This window comes from Pipra filicauda, unplaced genomic scaffold (assembly GCF_003945595.2).
Source record: "Pipra filicauda isolate LSUMZ 115617 unplaced genomic scaffold, ASM394559v2 scaffold82_size2718185_pilon, whole genome shotgun sequence".
In the NCBI taxonomy this organism is placed as follows: domain Eukaryota; kingdom Metazoa; phylum Chordata; class Aves; order Passeriformes; family Pipridae; genus Pipra; species Pipra filicauda.
The window spans coordinates 136310-158812 of NW_024105009.1; the positions used below are offsets into that span (position 1 = coordinate 136310).

Consider the following 22503-nt stretch of genomic DNA (forward strand, 5'->3'; position numbering starts at 1 on the left):
ACAACACTGAATCTTGTTTCCACTCTGCTGATAAGTCAAGTCTTTTTAAACTGGATTACAGAAAGAGAAACACACATGGAATAGGAAAACATTTTCTGAATGACTTTTGGACATTTATCATTCACATCTTATGACAATGTAACTGGAAGCTCCAGATTAAAACTTTGGCAACATCCTAATGGTTTTTAATATTAACAGAGGTGAGCAATGAGAACTGATGATACAAAACAAAGAAGGGAAAGAACATTCTTCTCCTCCTCTATTCCAAAGAACCAAAGGAAAGTCCCACCTTTCAAAATTATTATTCTTTCCCACCTGAAAAAAATTAGAATCCTTTTTAGATATTACTTTAAAATCTTCTTTATAGTCTTCTATACATATTAATTTTAACACTGACTTGCTGACCTAAAAGAAATCAAGTTATATTTTCTATAAGACAATTACTAATCACTTAGGAAACTTAAAATAACCATTTTACAGCTTTGTTACAATCACTGCTAATTGTTGACTTTTTCACTTGAAAAATTATAAAAAAGATAATGTAACATATTTTAACAAAAGTGACTCCAAACAAAAGATTTCCATGTCAAATTAATGTGTCAATACAAAAGCTATATACCGAATATGTGAAGATTCATTAAATCAATTCAGTAAAATAGTTAAGCCAAGAAATACGTTCTTCTGGATATATCACATCATATTATTGCAAATATGCTCCATTTCTTTGTTCAGTGAAAGCTATGCCAGCTTTAATTAGACACAGCATTATTAGTTCCCCAAGTATAGTTACACATTCTTCAGAACACCAGATAAAGACACATGTGCTATTTAATACTATCAGCAAAAGACTGGGTTTTAGTATTTGTCTTTCTATACTTATTGGCAAAACCAGACAAAAGAGGGAATTATTTGAAAACCTGCAAAACACCAGCAAGTAAGAAAGATGTCATTACTAAGCACCTTGTACAATGTAAGAACAATCTTGTACATAACAAATCAGGAAGGTGAATTCAATAAATGGGTGGTATAAATATTACATCCTTGTGGATAATAAAGAAGGTATAGTAATACTGGAAAAGAAATTACTGCAAATAAAACACTAATGAAAATTCCCACCTAACAAAAAAACCCTTTGAAATAATTCCTCTGGGTGTTGTAGGCAGAAATGACTTATTAAAATTAACAAACTTCAAGAGGCTCACATCATGGCACTGTCCACATTTTGGCTTTTGGGGAAGAAAAACAGTCACTGATTGCTTGTTTAAAATACATATTCAACTGGAAGACACAGGAGGAACTTAATCTTCTGTAACAGACTTTCCAAAATGCATGAACTTAACTATTACATAGAAGAATACAGAACAGTAATTAATATAAAGTACTGCTTAGCATATCATGTATTCTGCAATATTCTCCCAGTATCTTAGGTCTGATTATTACAATTTAAGTTCAGTTTTGCTATGTATTTTTCAGTAAATCACATCACTCCTAGATAAAAGAAAAAAATCTCCCTCTCTTCTTTAATCTAAAAAGGGAAACCATTACTTAATTCTATCTTTTTAAGAATCAGCCTATGGGTCACAGGTCCCAAGTCCTGAGAAAAGATAAAGGAATGTTTCATTTTCTCCCTGAAATTATTTTGGAAGACAATGGTATTTCTCCTGAATTAGTACAGTTATGGGATTGGCTGGATAGTTTCTAATTGCTTACTGGAGGAAAAAATAAACTTGACTGAAAAGGTCTATCTAGGCAAAAACATGTTGTATGTTGAAAATACTTCAAAACAAACAGATGTAACACAAATGAAACTGAAAAGTGTGTGGAAAACTACCTACTACTGTGATCACTGGTTGCTGCCTGCCCCTCCCTGCCCAAAACAATCCTTCCCAGATTTTGTTCTTTTGCTAGCAATGTATTATCAACATGGAGTTGCAACACCCCTGATTACTACGGCTGAAATCAAACTCAAATGACTCCCACCTTGGACACGCCCAGTCAAACCAGTGCTCAGTTTACAAGTGCAAAAGTTGGTTCATAAACATATTTTGTGCAACGTTATCATCACAGAAAGTGCATGTTTAACTCTACCTAGGAAGAGCTTAATGCCTGCTGATGGCAATTATTAATATGTTCTCTTGCTTGAGTTGTTTAAAAATAGGTTTAGAACCTCTGACATGATGGTTTGTTGAGGTTTCCAGATGAAAATCATATTTAGCATTCTAAGCCAGAAATGAGGACAACACATGCATTATTCCAACTCCAGGTTAAAATAACTTTATGGCATTAGAAGAATCCTACTTAAGTAACATAAAAAATTTTATTTACATATTTTCTACTTGTGGAAAACACTAGTTCAGTCCATAGTCAATACACCTTTTGAAGAAAACTCTTAATTACGGCCAAAACAAATCAAAACCTTTACCTGAAGACAGTTAAAATTTTTCATTTCCCCCCCCCCCCATCAGCTACAGAAATCTCCTTCAACATACACACTTGTAGTAACCATTTTACCTGATTTCATCTTTCTATCAGATGTGTCATCCAGGGCTGACAACGCAGTAGAGATGCTCTTCTGAAGATCATGGTTACCACCCACGGAATCATCTTCATCAGAAGAAAACGAAGGCAACGTTTCTAAGTTTTTCTTAAGTTCTTCATCAGCTTTTTTGGTCGGACTTTCTCCACTAACCTCAGGAGCTACAGGTGTTGCTGCTGCTGCTGGCTGAGGCTTTGCAGAGGACTGTAGGCAAGGGGCACGAACTACTTGTGTAACTGGTCGCCTAGTCCTGTTTGGCATTCGCACAGCTGGAGTGGAAAACTGTTGCCTAGGCCCCGACTTTAGAAAGTCTAAAAAAGATGCAATAAATCCTGTTTTGACTTCGGGCTGTTTTTCTTCAACTTCTTTAATTTTTTGCCTCATTCTTTCCTGATGTTGGTAAGTGTCATAACAACTTTCAGAAACAGGAGAGGAGTACGTGAAACATGAATCGTTTCCTCTCGAATTCTGACGTTTACACTGCCCGCTTCTTTTCACCTGTTTCTGAATTGCACTGTCATCTTCTGCAGCATTTTTGTTTTGGTTTTTTCCTTTGCTTTTTTTCTTCTGAAGGTTCCCTTGAGCTAAATCTTGGCATTCTTCTTCAGTTCTATTAATGGCTCCATCTCCGCTTTGGGGCACAGATAGCGGCTGCAACAGAACCTTTGACTGGTTACCTGCTAATGTACCATCATCACCACCCACATTAAAATCATTCTCTGAAGCAGCACTTTCTTCACTTAGGCTCCTACCACTTGAAACAAACTCTGTGTCTCTTGCATTCAGTGTACCATCAACAGAAGCATCATTATCTTCTTCAGATTCGTGACTGATGCTGGATTGTTTCTTAACTCGAACAGCCCCTTGTTCCTGCTCTTCCTGACCAGGACCAAGGGTGGGAGAGGTCATTCTTGTTGGTACATTTTGATCAGAAGTTTCAATGTGCTGTTGATCCAGGTTCACAGTTTTTGTCTGTATTGCTGACACTGGTGTAAGATTTAGAGTAATCTGGCCCCCATTCAGAGAAATATTATTTCTGCTTGCTGGCTTCCCAACTACAGTAGGTGAGGCACTGAAAACAGAAGACACATGTCTTACATCCAGTGATCGGAACTGTGCTTTAGACTCCTCACTATTTTCAACAGTCTGGATTTCCTCTTCATTAGAAGCTGATTTGGCAAAGTCAGATGGAGTCACTCCACAGGCTGCTGCTGTTGCTGCTAAGATGTCATCCACATTGGATAATATATTCCTCTCATCACTGAGAAGTATAGATTCTGGGAAACATATTGAACTAAGAGAAACAAACTGATTTTTTGAATCATGTTGATTTGTCTGAGTAAAATGATCTTTTGCTGTCAGATGTTGCTGTAGTGGTTTTGCAGACTCAGAAATGTCCATTTTCATTACTTCTGAATTCTGACTATGAAGCTGCTGCTGGGAATGACCCCCGTTACTTTGAATAATATGACCATCCATCTGAAGGAACGGATGCGTCACCTGTTGAGGACTCTGTATTCTTTGCACTTGCGGTGATGCCTTTGCCTGTCCCAACCCCGACTGCAGTATCGACTGGTGAAGGATCTGCAAGTCACAGGTTGGCTCCAGCAGTACCTGTGCACTGGGCAGACACAGCTGATGGCCGTGTCTTGGAGCATGAGACTGGACCTGCGGTGGAGTACTAATGACTTGGCCCTGCTGTTCTGGAGTCTTACTTTCATGTACCTTATGCATAAGAGAATGTTGTTGGTTCAGCTCCTTAGCGCTCACAGTCACTTGTGTTGTTCGCATTAAATTCGCCGTCTTTTTCATGTCGTGGCTTAGGCTGGTGATATGGCCAATGTGTTGGGAGAGCTGCTCCACAGAACTGACCATTCTCTCATCTTTTTTTGTTCCCTGAAGAGTAAGTCCAACAACTTGATCTTCAAGGCGAGAGTTACTTCTGATCACGCTTTGAGAGTATCTGTCATTTGCTTTTGAGACCCTATAGGTTGCATCCTGAGCATTGATTTCCTCCTCAGTTAGGCTTTGAGTGGAAGGTTCAAGAGTAGCCTGTTGTTGCAATGCCTGCATCTCCTGCATTGACAACTCCTCCTCCTGTTTGGATGAGGCGTACAGGTTAGAGTCAGACTTCCTCTTAACATAGGCCTTTGTTTCTGAGGAAGGCCTGCTGTTCTGCAGCGTCTGTGAATGAGCTGGGGATGCAAAAGGAGACTGGACAGATGGCAAAAACTTTTGAGACTGTGGAGAGGAGGATTCTTGCGACTGAGAGTTCTGAGAAGAATGCAAAGAAATATAGCTTTGATTAGGACTCGAGGCTGGAAGAGTTTGTACCCGAGGAGAGGCATTAAAGGAAAGAGAAGGTGATGTTAATGTTAAAGACTGCCCTGAAGAATAGCTTTCTGAAGGACTAACGGCTGATAAAACTTGTGATTGAGATGAAAAATTAACTTGGGACTGGGTAACTGGAGATAAACCCTGAGAGTGACTAGAAGAGTAGCTCTGAGACTGGCTGACTGAAGCAAGTTCCCTCAATTGCCCAGAGTAGTTCTCATTTGGAACTGAGGTCAACACCTGTTCCTCTGAGGAGTAACTTAGAGTCTGACTATCAGAAGTAATAGTTTGGGATTGCCCAGAAAAAGTCAATGTTTTATACAGTGAGGGCAGCTTCTCAACCTTGCTGGATGAGAAATCCTGTGAGTGACTGACAGGTGGCACATGCTGAGCCTGGCAGGAAACATAGTTTTGGGACTGACTGACTGACAAGAGGCTCGGGAGCTGTGCTGTAGAATAGATCTGTGCTTGGCCTGTAATGACAGAACTCTGGTTCTGTGCAGTTTTGGCATAGCTTTGTGTCTGCACAGTGGGAGCTACACTTTGAGGTTTGGGGGTCTTTGTCGACCCTGGAGGCTGCTTCATGGAACAGTTTTTCACTTTTGCTGTGGAAGCAGATGGAAAACCAGGTGACGGAATGGCAGATGTGTACGACTGAGCAAGTTCCACCGTGACTTGAGAAGTCTTCTGCTGTGGTCCTCCATTGCTCACCTGAGTAACATCTCCAACCGGACTGCAGGATAACGCCGAGTGCCTGGAGGTATCCTGAAAATTAACTCCACTGGTACTCGTCAAATAGCTGTGTAAGGAATGCTGGGAAACAGTCAGTTGAGGCTGAACAGACTGAGTGCTTGAAGGCCGCTGATGGTGTTTAATGACACTACATTCTCGCTGAAGCGCTCTGTCGATCGACGCGGTGGAACCGGTAAAGGCAGACGTGCTGTACGCCTGAGACACCTGCTGGGCTCCTCCAAGGGTCGAAGGCAACAAACTAAACTGAGGTTGCAAGAGATGGGGCGCGGATTCTTGAGCGGAGCGATATGTTGATGACTGGGGTGGGATGCTGGTACTTAACACAGAACCGCCCAGGCGCTCGAATGTCAAAGCGGTGGGGACAGTGCCTTGCGAGGTTTTAATCTGTAATAAAGGATCATGGGTAGTTAAGAGACCGTTTGATGTAGCACTGAAAGTAGTATCTTGAAGAGTAAGAGAAGGGGTAGTAGCAAAGTTTCTACTGCTGAAAGTGTTGGGATGCTGATACGCTGATAAAGCAGATGTTGGTGGAAATGTTCCAGAGGCTGGCAAAGCTCCAGTAACAAACAGTTCTGTGGCTGTTGAGGAATGCATACCTGGAAAAAACAAAAACAAAACAAGAAGGAAAAAAGAGCATAAGGGAGCTTTACAAGTTACAGCACTCTGCATTTCTGTAAGTCATTTCACTGTAAGCTCTTACAGCGTTTACAAATATAACGTTCTTCAGAATCACCACCCTTTAAACTAAAAAACTGTACTAAGTGAGGCACTTATTATGGGCAATTTTTAAAATGGAAGTGCAGGTTTTTCTAAGAATTCCAAACTCTATACCTGCAGTGAATTGTCGGGGGGAAAATCTCATATCCTTAAGGTGCAGATTGTTTATAAAAAAATTGTACAAGATTAAATCTGCTTTGAAACTGTAGGTTCTTTATTAGTTTTTATTTCAGTTTAAGAAGTTCACAGGGAACTGATCCAAAGCCTCGAACACATTCAATATACAGTAAAAACACAAAATTACACCTTACCAATTGCAATATAGACACAGTTAAAGGAGCAATCCCATCTCCTGCATTTACCCTCACCAGTACTTTTATAACTCACTTTATGGGAAACATTTCAGAGCTTACAGTGAAATAGCTAATGGTCTATGCAATTTGCATTTAATTTTCTTAAAGGAGTGTTCTGACTTTCAATACAAGCAATAAATACGATTTGTATGCTGTCCAAAGTGAGAGTCCAAAATATCCACAGACAGCAACTATGTGCACAGTGCAACAGCAACCATCCGACTGAAAAGTATAATATTACTTATTTGCATCCAGCCATGGGTATGACATCCTGGCTCAAACAGGATTTCTCAACAGAATATACTACTCCAGTTGAAATAGGAGTGTGAAATTCCCTTGCAAGCTTTCAGGCTCACACCAGTGATCCATATCATTCAGAGCTTTTCACCCAGTAACTTGCAGGTACTGGTGAAGTTTGTGTACTATTTCCAAAGTCTATGAAAAAAAAAAGTGAAGAAGACAAGTTTATTCCCAGAGAGGCTTAAAATTCTTGTAAAGGAATGAATTTCCACTGGGAAATTTACTCAGGTATGCAAATCAGATGAAAATAAAATCTCTGGTATAATTTGACTTTTTTCAATTCTTCTCCCATACTTAAAACAGATTTTAGCTTTGGATCATCTAAGAATAAATAAAAAAAAATCTCAGCAAATGAAGCTTGTTTTGAAAAAAACCCTTCAGTTAAAAAAAATATTTGATTTTAAAATACATTAAGTTCTCTTAAACTGGTTGCAACTTAATCATACAATTGCTTTTGAAGGTTCAGGTGAAGCTGAGAAATAAATTCTTTGTTTCTCCCTTTCAGTTCAAGACAACTGATATGAAGAGATGTGATAGTGAAGGAATGCCAAGGTATTTTTCATTAGTCAACAATAAGGTCTTTCTGAGCAAGAAGGCATAAACAGTGTTTTAATGCACATTTTTTCCCCTAATCTAAAAAACTGCAACATCACGTACAACTGGGTTCTCTTTCACTAACACAAGGGTAGGGCCATCCAGAAGCAGCAAAGAACAGGAAGAATTTATACCTATTTTAACTGCAAATGTTAGTTTCTCATCTAACCTGTGTTTTCTCTTCCATAAATCAAGACCCTTCCTACTATGCAGGTAATTTCTTAAACCAGACAAGAACTGGTCACAAAAGCACTAATATAGAACTGCTAGGTTTTATATTTTTACTTTTGTTGAGGGGCAGACAAAAGGTATGGCAAAGGTAGTAAATTTTGTGCACAGACACACCTCCACTACCCTAAGAAATCAAAACACTGATAACACAACTCACGGACCAAAGGAACACTTGGTGGGACAATGTAACACACTGTTCCTCCCTTTCCCCCAAAATCCACAGCCGAAGGGTTTGGAGAAAAACCCCGAAGTAAGAAACCCTTCTAAAGAAAGGTCACCTTGAAGAGCGAAGAGCTCTTGTTTTCCCTCATCAAAAAAAAAGTCTGTACAAGACAAAGCTCTCAGAAGACATATGGGGGGATTGAGGGTTACAGAAAAGCAGCAAAAGTATTAAAAGGACAACAGAAAGCTCAGAGAACTGGTAATATTGAAAAATGGGCTTACTGATGAGTTCTTAGTAATGAGTACTGAGAAGTCTCTCAATCACTGGTACCAACATCAAACCCGACCCACAGCATGTGTCCCCATTCTTCACAATTCACTGCTAGGCAGCTGCAATGGAGAAAATGCTAGGACGAAGAGAGAAAAAGGTTTCTTCCCAGCTGACATTCTGGTGTGAGGATGGGTCATCACAACTCTAAACACCACTGATTTATAGTAAGATTTTTTGGCAGATTAACAGTGTGCATCTTCATCTGTGCTGCCACATATCTGCTTCTGTCACCGCTGAGTAAAAAGCCACGTTCTCTATCCTCAACTTTTTTGAGTAGCTCTTCACAGAATCCAGCTGCACATTATTACACTTAACAGAACAAGTGCAAACTGCCAACAAAAGGACTGTTCCACTCTTCCTACCTTGTGCCTCCTCCCCAGATCAGAACAATCATACAGCTGCACTGAGACACGGATCAGCTTGCTGATACAGAGGAAAACCATCCCACCAGAGGAAAAAAAAAAAACACTCGAACATTTTCTGTCAGCAGTGAATAGACCTGATTCACTGCACAGCTGCACAATCACTCCACAAGATTAACCATAACTTGAAGCAACCCAGAGATGCAGTTGCAACACTTATCTTGGTGTGACTGCCTATAGTGAGCTCCAAATATGCAGTTTCCTGCTCTGCACAGAAGGCCTGACAGATGGGGGAGGTTTATAGAAGGCAGTCAGTCTGCCAGAAGAGATGGCACGTTTGTTTAGCTGCAGATTAGATCACTTATTTCTGTGTGACACGCGTCTCAGACCTTTCTGAGAACACCTTGCCCATTACTTCTGTGTACAAAGGGGCCAAAGTTATCCAACAGGCTTTTAGTAGTAATATCACAGAAGAACTATCATAGGGAACAGAGTTTGAGAACAAAAGATCAGCTAGGATGTACAGGTAGTGTACCTGAACATGCTTATGATGATACTGAGACTAATCCCAAACAAAGTTGGGAGAATAAATTTGACTCATTAGACATCCTATGCATCTAAATTCCTTCCAAACAATCAGAACTTCTGCTCATTTAATTCTTCTGGTAATATAATTTCACTGATTTTAGTATTCTTAAATATCGAGGTGTAAAACAGGTAGTAAACATGCAGCCTTTTCAGTCAGTTGGGACATTTTTGTTTCAAATTCTCCCAAACATTCAATATAATCATGACAAAGTTTTATTTCAAGAGGAAATTTTCACCTGTCTGCCAGGAAGGAGCCCTGAATTGTGGTAAAAGGGTAGATCCTGAAGAGACTGTTTGAGCAGTACGAGACTCGATAGCAGAGAGAAAATTCATAACTGAAGAAGTTTCCTTAGTGTTACTTCCAGCACTGTGCATACTGGTATCAAATATTCCTGAAAGGCCTGGATGATGGTGGAGGCAAATGAAACAAAACAGACAATTCAGATGAAATTCCAAGAAGCTCAATCAAATAACAAGGATATACATTCATCATTAAAAAAAAAGGAAATACGTTATGAAACATTAGCATTGTTATTAAAGTACATTGATTTTTCTGGGTTTAACTCTTATACACTGCTACAACTGTAAATTGGAACTATTAAACGTATGTCAAATATCATGCTTAAAACAATATTTAGGTATACCCATAAAATTCTCCCTTCATCTGAAGATTCACTGTTCTATTTTCACATGAACTGGTAAAACATTCAGAATTCCTCCTGAAATGGGTTCAGCTTCTCTGTATCATCTTTTGTGCCCTTTGGGCAGGTTGTAGCAGTTTGGACATCTCTGTAGGACTGGGCACATGAAAAGGAGTTTTGGTTGCATTCCACAAACACCATTCTGTGTTTCCCACTGCTCAGACCTTTCAATAGCAAGGGGCTCAATGGAAAGCACTGGAGAGATCCAGAGTTGTGAGCAACTGAGATTATGTCCAGACTGCAGTTCTGACCCCCCCCTTGTCCTGATCGAGGACCTGGCCAAGAGACTCCAGACTCCAGCCAGCACATGACCTCAAACATTTTTCTTCAAAACTGGGTTGCAAAGCCAATGTGAAAGATCTTCTTCTGTCATGGAAACAGGGTATCATCAGGATCAAAGAGAGATCCTGGTGCAGATGTAACACAGCCTACCCTATTGCTACATTTAAAATAAATTGTAATGTTCTCCCAGCACTGTCTTCGCACATGGAAGTACCAGCAGTTGCAAGTCCCAACTCGCATCAGGTTTGCTGTTTGCTCTGGTCTAGAACTGGTAGGATTGTTGCTGCTGGCTTTGAGGCATGTTTAATGTTTGGCCCTCATGCATAGGCCCAGTCCTGAAAAGCTGCATTTTAAAGAACAAATGCAGTTTCTTCAAAAGCCAACAAGTTACTAAGCCTAACCTCCCTCTTATATTTTCCTTATTACTTATGACATTTTGATAAAAGCTAACAACTGTTAACTTTCTGCCACAAACTCAGGTTTTCTAATACCACTTGCTACCACCTGCAGGACAAACTCCCTCTGATTATAAAATCCATCAACTTGAATCTAAATTACTTAACAGTTGGAGGTTTTTTTCTCTGTAGCTATTTAAGCAGTATTCTCATGACATGGAGAGTTACCAGTAGGATGTTGTGTAGCTGAGTATCCAGGAAGCTGATGAGAAGCTGTGTATGTCTGTCTGTGAAGGTCTGTTTCTGAATGTGATGAATGTCCTCCTCCATAGCTTAAGCTAAGGGAGAAATGAAACATTATTAACAAAAATATACAGCTGCAGAAACAAAGACCAATTATGAAATTCCAATCGCAAGCCAAAAAGTTGCAGAAATAAAGGAGAGATGTAGTTGTGCCACGATATCACTAAAAATGTTAAGCAGATAAAAAAAGTATGATGAAACCTGACAAGCCAAAGGGGGAGGAGAAAAAAAACCACCAACCTTACAAAAAGCAAAGCTGATCGTGGAAAAGTTTATAATGGACTAGGTCAGAAAGACACAGGTCTTCCTAGTTCAACTGTAAGAAACACTGGCTGGAAACCTTTTGTAATGATTTACTGATATAAAGTCTGCAAAGGAGATGACTACGAATACAAGTCCACTTTAGCATTTCCACTTCTAATTCCATTAAAACTTACAGGACCTCATTTAAGTCAAAGTCTGGAATGACTAGGAAGCTGTGGGAGCAATAGTGTTTTAAAATTTTGGTACTTTTGTGACAATTTAACAAAGTTGACAGTGAAAGCACTACAAAGTGACAAATCCATCTTCAGCCCTCTTAGCATTAAATGTAAGTTAACGATTCACAGCTTTTATTTAACATTTTTAAATGAGTCATCTAAATTAACGTGATGTTTTAATCAGGCTTAAGGGAAGCAAACTGAAAACATACAGTGTCAGGGTCCATGCAAAAGCAACAACGCAGAAAATAAATAAATGCAATCTTAACACCGAGCAAGATTAGGGACTTGCCAAAAATCCTAATGATTTCCAGCTTAGAAAGTAGAAAAGAGAGGAGGATGCAAAACAAAACCCCAAAGCTTTCAAGCTTCCAGAGACTCAGGTCTGCATAGCACCTGTCAAATGGGAAAAAATGAAGGCCGGCATGACCAAGTTACCATTTATCTTCTTCTCTTCTTGTTTTCTGGATGTTAAGTTTACAGGTAGCTGCTACTTACTCCAGGGCACATGTGAGATTGCTTTAAGCTCAAAATTCAACTGTAAACAAATGCCAAAATAACCCAAAGGACAAAACCCACAGCCCTCCCTGTTGCCTGCTCTAAGGGAGACTTCCCTTATCCTCTTTCATCCCCTGGGATGAGGGGGCAGTCACTCTGCATCAGGGAAAAACTGAACACTTGATGCCAGGAATCGTGACATCATGGGAAACTTTTTATAGAAGACACCAAATAATACAAAAATTGGCAACACTGCTGGATTTGCTCCATTTTCATTAAGATGACAAGAGGAGGCAGATGAGTCTCCAAGAGCACTGTGACCTCCACACGTTCTGAACTAGCAAGAGCCTGTCTGAGCAGGACTTCCCTGCCTTGGGATGCACAGTCAGGGGATGTATTTTCCACTTCAGCAACACGTGCCAGGCTAAAGCACAAGCCTAAAGAACGAACCAAAAACCCTTTAGCAAAACAAAGAACCTCAGCCCCTGCTTTTCTCAGCGGCACTCATTGTCTAGCACTTTTAACACCTTTCACAGCAGTCATTGCAACTTAGAGAACTGCCAACCCCAAATTCAGAGTCAGCACATCCACGTGCTTATGCTGTAGAGGACAGATCTTTGTGCAGTTCAACACTGTGCATCAGCAACTGATTTCTATGATATGCTGACTGAAATCTAAGATTTGGATCACTGTTATGGACAACTGGCAGGCATGATCACATGCCACTGTAGGTTATTTCTTTTATTTACGGCATTAAAAAGTTTTCATTATTTCCAGACAAGAAAAAATTGCAGGGGTGTTCTGCACATAAAACATTATGCATGTAATAAAGCCAATTTAAGTGCAAGTATTTTCACAAGAAAAAAAAAATCTAAAGTTAAGGCGGTTTGGGGGTTTTTGAGAAAACTTGCATAGCTAAGAAAGAAAAAACCCATAATGTGAAGTGTTCTTCAGATTTTTTTTTAATAAATAAAAATGCAGTACATGAGAAAATAAGTTTCTGAACTGAACCATGGCAGCATACACAATGATAATAAGAATTACCTTCACCAAAAGAAATGCTGATCTTGTAAAACCCTCCCCTGTGCAGTAGAAATAAGTTTTACTTAGTTTTTCTTTCAAGTCCTCTTAAAGCATTTGCCTACATAAAAGTACATGGTGCCAACTTCTCTTTCAGACATTTTAAAGGTAAACTCTGAAGTCCTACTCCACCTATCATCAGGACACCTTCCTTTTCCCACTGGGGTATTTTCAGGCTGAGAGGCACATTTGGCATTGCAGGGGTGTACCAGGCAACTGGGCCTAGACTTTGAGGCAAAAATCCTTTCAGATGAGGCGACATCCAAAAAAACCCAGCACAGATTATATCAAGGAATATTGCATCATTCCTCCTCTTACCTTGTAACAGCAGAAGTTTGTGAGGAAAAGGGTGGATTAACCACCTGAAAATCAGGGAAACTGAAAAATTGATTTGTAGGGGGGGGGGGTTCTTCGGCTGGTGTTTTTTAATTTGTTTATTTGGGAGGGTTGTGTCTAAGTGTGTTTTGTTGTTTAGGGTTTTTTTGATTGGAATCTTTTACTTATTCTGGTTGTTTGGTGAAGATTGTGATCAATTTTCCCCTCTTCAGTCCTCTACAATAAACTGTACCTTTGTTGTAAAAGGGCAGGTACAGCACACACAAAAGGCTACTAGAGGGCCCTAACACACACAAACCTGTAGACCAGAGGCAGAACGCTCTGAATGATAAAAGTAACTCGTAAAAGAAACTCGGACAAAGACTTTGTAACAAGAAAGACTCCGAAATTAACTCTGGGATACAAAATAACCTCTAAATTTTGGAGCCCAGAAACATTGTTAATTACCAGAACCTCAACACTGGAGTTCTGATGAGCATTTTGAGAACACTCAAAAGTATGTGACGGCTGTTGTTTTTTTTTTAATACAAACTCCACAGTTAATGCGACCGCAACCTCAAAAATGAATCCGTCTTTCAATAAAAACTTTGTATTTATTTGAGCAGTTAATTGTTTATTGTATAATTACTGGTTGCTGGAATGTAGATTCTTATCTCAAAAAGCCTTGCATATATGCCTGCAGTTTACATAAGCTTATCCTAAACAAGCACAGCAATCTGAAAGATTACTGCCTTAGGGTTTCTTTTTATAAAATTTATCTTTTAAACAGACCAACTTATACAGCACGTAATTTGAATATCAAAAATACATTCACCATGATAAATAACCTTGTGGCTATCGAGCCCTTTGTACTCTTGTTTCAAAGTCTGCCAGAAGTCCTCGCTTGTACCGAAATTTCACATTAGTTACTGAAGAGACATTCCCATTACTCAGTACTTTGTTTGTTATCATTATTTGCTACACAGTGTTCCAAAAACACTTGGCCCTTATCACTGATTCCCACTTTTACTGTCATAGTTAACTGCACAATGGAGTGATTAGTGCTAGAAAATAATACCAATTCGACATACAAATTTAGAAAACAGTTCCCTGCAAAGTATTTTTCATTGAGAAGATCCATTCAATTTTAGTGGAATATTTAAGTGTCCTTTTAGAGCTGTCCCATAAAGAATCATCACTATTTGTCATTGCTGTAATGATGCAATCAAAAACAAAAACAAACAACTTATGACAATGAAAGTGAAACGACTCAAGTATTAATCTGTTTTTTTCAGCTGCATTAGCTGGGCTAATAGAAGACTGCTACCTCTGCAGTAAACTTGTGGGAAAAAAAATGTTTAGTCTTTGCATTTCATTGTTACTAAAATACCTCAACCTTGATTTACAACTCCTTTTTGTTGGCCCAGATTAAGTCATCCCAGAATCCACTCTTCACACATCTGTTTGTGCTGCTATTCTCACAGTAATTTATTTTCAAAGCATTCTTCAATCTTAATAATTTCATATGAATTCAGGTTTCCATCTGCAAAAGGTTATTGGCCTACATTGCACTCACCACCTGCCAAGACAATTATCAGGTTTGCACTTTACACAAGTGATGGGTGCATTTCTCAACTTCAAACTCAGATGGAAGTATCATTTTTACACGGAAACAAAATTTAGCTGCAATAAACACTAGACATACAAGTATTTTTATTTCTTTCACTTCCTTCAAATAACCTTACTCTCCTAGGCACCCATACAGAATGAAACACAGAAACAAAAACACTTAAACCCAAGTATCTTAGTTCACTTAATACTCAATACAAGAAGTATCATGACATGGAAAGGGGGCATTTTCATCTTTCTCTTTTATTTTCTAGATAATTCTTCATTACTGCTTAGCAATTTTTAAGGGTTTTGACTGTTATTTTGGTTTTGTGGGTTTGGGTTTTTCTTTTTTTCTTTTTTTTTGGTTTGGTTTGGTGAGGTTATTTTAAGTATAACAACAGCAATGATTCAAGTACTAGGGAAACTTATAATGCTCACGTGAAAAACAGACCAGAACTGTTAAAGAGCAAAGGATACTTTTGAGTGCAATACCTTGTTCTTAGGCACTTGTAGCTCCTGCCTTTCATATAAAGGAAAATTGCTAAAGAAAACTCCACATTAAATCACAGAGCACTTTCAAAGTATTCAAACGGTGCAAGGCTGTGCTCAGAGTGAAACTGGACACCTACAAGACAAGCAGCTGCACAGGAGACTCCAGACTCCAGGAGATCCCAGAGGTGCTCCCGCCACCTGAGAGGGGAACTCGGCGCCCCAACACTGGGCTCCCACACAGGCTGACAAGTCTGAGACCAGAACAACTAAGCCCAAGAAAACAAAAAGGCAACAACCCGGCACGCACACAAGTGATCAGATTTGAGGCAGACCAGGGAATTTGGTCTCATTTTTTGGCTGCCCGTTCTGCCTTACTGAAGACAAGAGCTCCTGTGAGATGATGGCTCGCTGTACAGCCCCCTTCGAATTAAATCACCGAAAAGGAGATTAAATAGAGCAGTGATAGCTGGCAGGGAAGTACCTTAAAACTCACACCCTGCATTTTATCTTACTTGAGACATATATATGAAATAGGGGAAATATCACTCAAATTTCCCTCTCCATGCCAAAGCTCAGACACCTGGCAAAGGAGTCTCTCTCCAACCAGCTACTTCGCTGTGCAACAGCAAGTTCCAGTCAGAGACCAAAAGCAAAGCCATAAAAACGACAAATGCACTTCTAAATATTAAAAACATCATTTTCAATATAAGATATAGAAACTGATATGCAGCCTACATCCCTTTCTGTCCGCTATATTTGATTTTAAACACGTAAAATGCAGTTCCAGCTTCTATTACCTGCTTAGGTTTGTAGGTACAATTATTTTAGTAATAGATACAGCATTTATTATTTTGCTTAAACATTTATCTATATTAATTTGCCTTTATTCAATCATCTTGTGGAGAAAGAATGGAAGAGTATTACTCAGAAACATTATTTGAATTTAATACAGATGAAATGGGGGGTAAATGGCCCTTCAGCTGCCCATTGTAACAGCAAGAGTTCACAGTTTGCTACATCAAACTAGAATGTAATTCAGCATCTGGGGTTCATCTGCAGCTCAGAAAAAAATTAAAATTTAAAAGCAAAGCTACAGGTAGATAACTTGAATCCAAAAATGGGTTTGTTCCTGTCTTTAAAAAAAAAAAAAGAAAAGCCACAACTCTAAGAAGCAGCAACATAAAGGACAGAGGGAGTTGCCCAGGAAGAAAGTTGCTAAGCTAATTAAATTCAATACTGTTACTGACACCGAATCACTCCTGTCCAACACACTTCTGGAAGTTGAAAAGTAAGCCCTTAAAGGCAATAGAAAATGCTTCAGAAATGCCAAAGGAAAAGAATGGAAAACAAACTCCTCAGCCCAGAGACTCGTTTCAGTGCAAGGTATTTTTTTAAATGTATACAAGATGTGATTTTTCACCTCTATTTCCCAGACACATACTGGAGGGGAGGGGAAAGACACTGCAAGAACAAATTTTATTTGAAGCTTGAAAATGTTGGCAGGCTTAGGAAAAATAGGAAACCAGCCTACTCTCTGCATCTAATTTCCCTGATCCTCACATTAGATTATACAAGACAAAACAAACCTTAATGTTTGAAGACTCCACTTACATTTGCACAAAGAATATTTAACAGTCTAGAACAGTTATGGTGTCCAAGAGACAAAAGAAAAAACTAATTTGCTACTCAAAAAACAGAAGACTACACCTGAGAAATCAGAAGCATCTCTAAAATTAATACATCTTAAAAGGTACATATGGCACTCTTTTAAGAACACCACACAACTTCAGTATTTGCCTAGCCTGTTTGTGAATTATAACAAGAAATAAATAGATGTCAATATTTTCAAGTATTATTAACTACCTAATAATGTTATTTTCCAAGATACGTGACTTTTGAAAAGAGGGAAAATACAGAATATGGTTCTGAGGTATCTCAGGACACAAGAGGAGCATTTTATCAGCAATCTCGACTGTCTGTTGGTTGTGCCACATTCTTCCCCTTTAATGCAATTACACACTACCTATCCCGTGTAGAATATATCACATTATAACGTACTAAAGGCAATCACCCTTCACTCTTTCATTAAAGATGAAGCTATAATGATAATTTCCCACTTCAATTCAAATGCAGAGCCACCAAGAGCAGGGCTGAGACCGACACAATGTGGACTGCAGGTTGCCTGGAGCTACTTTTGAGAGGAAACACTCATTACTTCCTTGCTTTCTAGGAGCGAAGATAAGGAGCTTCTAAGAAATCGATTTTGAGGTAGAAAATTACATGCAGGGAACTGCCTGAGTGAGCAAAAGTTCACGCTGTTCCTGTGATTCTTCACCTGAATACATGTCACATTTCAAAGGAAAAAGAGATTTTATTGCAAAAAAGGTCCATCTCCCTTTTATTCCCACATTAATGTGTCTGAACTCCTTATGCTTGATCCTTTTAAAAATGAAAAGCCCAAAACCGCTTCAGGAAAGCTGAAATAGTCTTACTGGCACTTCAGTGCCTCAGTGCAAGTGCTGGCTTGTCTGATTAAGTAACCTGTGGAGTTCTTAATAACAAAGACAATATAATTCTGTTTTCAAAAAAATCAGTTAAACTCTGTCTTGAAACCATGTATGTGAAAAGCAACATTCAGATAGAACTGAGCTATTTAGAAACTTCAACTTCAGTTACTATGGAGGGACTGAACAAACCACCTAATGATCTTATTTTTTTAAGGTATACACTCTAAATCAGCTTTTTGATGAGGTCATCTATGGCTGAAATGCAGGACATTTAACAAAATCAGATTTTCTCTCTTTTTTCTTTTTTTTTTTTAATCAGAATTGGCAAATACTTCAACCACTTTTCTTGGCTTTGACAAAAAAAAAAAAAACTTTGAAACCTAACCAAAGCGATTTTCTATCAGAATTTTTGCAGCTTTCAAAAACTAACTAAAACTAAACTATCCTACAACAATGCCAGTTTTGAGGTCCTGATGCACTTTTTAAGATTTCAAGGTCTAGAGAGGAGCTTTCAGTGATCCTGCTCTGCATGTTGGAACTTAACTTTGATATACTTACTAACTCAGTATCATCACTCTCCACATGCAAACAGACACTGATATGTCCACATAGCCTCCCAATTTATATTATAAAGCAGCATCAGAAATAATTTTAAGGCATTTGTTTGTCAAGCAATGTTTTGGGGATTTTTACATCTTCCCTGACAGCTTCTACTCTACCACTCCCTGCAGAAAAACAAGTACCCATTATGGTCTGAGTAGTTCACACCACAGAAAGCTCTGCAATCTTATTCTCTGGGCTTTTAAGACACTGGATTATTTTGTCACTACATTTATTTATCCTCTTCTCTTACCTTTCCTCCATGAAAGAACTTTTTCTTCACCCAGCACGAAGAGAATAGCTGGGATTTTTTTAAATTAGCGAAACTTCACTCCTAGACCTTTAGTCACAATTTCAAAAGACTTTTGTAACAGACAGTAATGGAAATCTAACACTTTTTCTGCAATATGTGATGCTATTCTGCTGTCAAAAGCATACTTGGGAGATGTTCAAAACTCTTCTCTAGACCATTCCAGTATTAATGGTTGAGCACACAGCATAATCCTCTATTACCGTTGGCTGAGAAACACACAAAAAGATTTCATTACTTTTAATAACAAAATTTTATTTCAAAATATAAAAATCATCAGAGCATTATCTCAAGATGTGGCCTGGCCACATCAGTGTCTTATTAAAAATACAATTCATTTCAGCTATTGAAATGCTTCTCAACCCTCATCCTCCCACAGCTATTACAGCATCATATTTTGTGGCAAGCTTGAGTCTTACCTTTAGGCTACTATTGGAATACTTGATATCCCATTCCTTAATAAACCCTTTATTTTCCAGTTATATGGGAAAAAACGGTGCTGAAGGTGAGATTTTGCACCACAAAAGAGGTAAGGAGTCCAAATATGTGCTATATACCCACAGAATCACCTTTGGCAGCACCTCTTTTCATTACCAAATCCCCAAGCAGTTTACAGGGACATAATCCACAAAATATCTTCTCCTTTAATCTAGGGAAACTAAGGCACAGCTACTAACCCACCCAGATTCACAGCCCTCACCATCGAGTCTCAAACACTCAGTACTGAAATAAGAGTCAGTTTTTCAAGGTTTGGTGAAGTTCAATTTTCTAAGAGCTCGGTACCCAGTACACTGGACCCCCGTGAAGATCAGTGGCTGCAGAACTGGCACAGAAGAGAAGTATCTACTCACTGCCCACACCTGAGACCACAAACCTTGCTATCCTTGATCATCCACACAGCCAAAAACTCAGGGCCATTAAATGGGCTCTAAGCCTCCCAGCACATTTATCTAGATATCTACAGTGTCTTCCCCACCCTACAACACACTACAAGGGCCAAGCAGCTCACGTGAGCTCCTCCAGATTCAAAAACGAGGCACCCCTATGACTAACACCACTCCTACCCCAATTTAGGAGGTGTGCCCAGGAAAGATCCAACATATTAACAACACAGTTCATCATAAAATGCTGCAAAGAGTCCTTTACATTAAAGGAAACATCATGGGGTGTTATTATCTAATTTCGTGAGGTAAATTAGCATAGCCCTTGAATTTAGCTCTTACACCTCTTCATCCCAAAACAGGTTTAAATTTACATTTCTAACCTTGCAAAGAGGACCTTGGCTGCCACGTTGTCACCAGTCACTATTTAGTTGAAAATACCATGTGAACACGGCTGCTTCTGAAAACTAAAAAAAAAACTGCACTGTTCAAAACTGTAGAAAAACAGTTACAGCTACATGGCCATTTATTTTGAGATGGAAAAAACTCCACTATATGAAACAAATTCCTTGAATATGCCTTAGATATTGATTTAAGATTTCCTGATGATCATGCAGCTATCTAAACAAAAGCAAGTGTTGAGATCAAAACAGTCTATACACATGCACACACTAAAAAAAAAATCCTTTAATTGGTGAAAAACCTGTATTCTCTTAAAAGAAAAATAACAACGGGGTTTTTTTGGAGGGGAAAAGATGAAAATCCCATCTCTTTCCAGTGGTGCTGGAGTATCAGTAACATCCAGGTCACCAGAGCCAGCAACTGAAGGTAGTTAACACATGGTTGTCCTGAGAGTCTGAAGGAGTTGGCTGTCTACGAAAACTCTTTGCACAGCAAATGAGCAAATGTTCGCATTCAAGAAAAACTTATTAGAAATCCTATTCTTGGCAAACTCAGCAGAGAATAATGAAATGGGAGGAACACAGGGATTGAAGGATTATTCACTGTCTAGCACTGGAATTTTTGACACGAAGACGAGAGAAAGTAAACAGGATGTGGTGTGAAGCACTGAGCTGCCATATTTCTGAAAGGGATTTCCTGGTCAGAAAGAAGAGCACCATGGAACGTGCAGCACACACTGGTACATTCAGTGTCACCACAGAGCACCCTCCCAGCTGCACACACACCACACAGGAGCTGTGGCCCCTTGTCTGGCAGGTTCTGGAATTCCAGATGTTGCCAGACATCTGGAAATGCTAGATGAGGAGCTAGAGCCCTCCACCTCTTCTCACACAAAGAGGGCTATCTCCAAGGAAATCTAGATGTATGACAGCCCCGAGTATAATTCCTACAGGGTTATTAAGGAATAAATGTTCCTTTGTATCCTCCTATGTAAACACTATTACTCTAAGATAAGGATGCCTAAGGGTGCCTTCTTCCTGCTGAGTGTAATTGGTTGCACTTCTACAAGTCCTAAGCAAGCAACACAGGTAGGCATGTGGAGGGAAGATGAAAAAGAAGAAAAGCAATATGGGCAAATAAAAGCTTGTCTAAACATATGTATGTTCTTGCTGAATTGTTGTGGAGTAAGAAACTTCCAAGCATGCAGAGATACAGGAATAAGAGCTCCCTGCTGTAGCCCACAGTCAGAAAGGTTCTGAGGATGCAAGTGTCCGTGCACCCCTCCAGATCTGTCCAGAGCAATGAAACAAAAGAAGGAATGTAACAAGAGGTGAGACAATAGCAGAAGTAAGCCCAAAAACTATGAAATCTGCCCAGTGAGACAAGTAAATCTAGTACTTAATAACCAAGTGCTCCATCCTCTCTGAGGACATTTCTCTTTGCTTAAAAATTCTAAGAATTTTCCTTTCCCTGTCGCTTGCATGGGACAGCAAAAAATGCCCTGCTGGAAAGGCTGAACCCTGCATGCTGCTCAAAGTTATTTTTGTCACCCTTTAGGCTGCTAAGGGAGGTTTGAAGTGAGACTATTAATATGCTGCCTTTTAACTGGTTTTTGATTTTTTTCTTTGTTTGTTTCATGTATGGAATAGGCACTCACCATCCAAAGTAACTTTTTAACATGCAAGTTTGTGAAGGCTTTGACAAAATACAACAAAAATATCCAAGCAAATACACCCACTCTATAAGAGCTCTGGTATTGTTTAGAATCAATGTAGTTCAGTCATAGGTGTTTTTTTCCCGACAGGAACAAAGATTTTTCTAAAAACAACCTCCTTCCTATGACAGCTTTATGCCAGAATCAACAGCATCTCCAAGTAAAAATAAAAGGTGGGCAAAAGCACAGAAGAAACAAAGGGGTATAAGGTAAACACCTACAGGTAAAGTTAACAGGATGAAAGGTAAAATACGTCTATGGGACCGAAACACTTTTTGCATAGGTGGAAGAATACGACCCCCCCTTTCTTTCAGAACAAGGTATTCAGTAACCTGTGTTGAAGTTGTTGCCTCTGTGGGAAAGGGCTCACATCCAAAATATCATTCCAGGTGATCTCAAGAGAGGTCAAGCACTCAGCTAAGACAGACACCTACCGAGTGCTCCTGGTAGGGAAGCAGGTGGTACAATTTGGGTGGGATGTTCATTAAAGACAGTGACGTGGCAAGACTGAGCCCATCTAAAACGTGTCCAAGACTGCCGGGAAGAATCTCTGCCAAGGACACACAGCTCACTCCTTCCAGCTCTGCTCCCTGCTCGTTCCCTGGTGCCACCTCTGGATGCCAGTCTGACAGCACAGGTACACCAGCACAGCTCTCCAGCTCAAGCCGTTCA

The 22503-nt window shown here is 39.3% G+C and overlaps 1 protein-coding gene across 4 annotated transcripts in view; it reads right to left on the reverse strand.

The window, feature by feature from the left end:
- Positions 1 to 22503, reverse strand: part of QSER1 (glutamine and serine rich 1) — a 44053-nt gene that overhangs the window by 16667 nt on the left and 4883 nt on the right. For 2 of the 4 annotated variants that reach the window (XM_027735698.2, XM_027735700.2), the window contains exons 2-4: positions 10868 to 10977; positions 9498 to 9662; positions 2512 to 6219 (exon numbers count right to left, since the gene is read on the reverse strand). In XM_027735698.2, the coding sequence (XP_027591499.2) occupies positions 2512 to 6219; positions 9498 to 9662; positions 10868 to 10977 (3983 nt within the window). The remainder of the gene's footprint in view (positions 1 to 2511; positions 6220 to 9497; positions 9663 to 10867; positions 10978 to 22503) is intronic. The other 2 variants (XM_039390479.1, XM_039390478.1) reach the window with 2 other exon arrangements.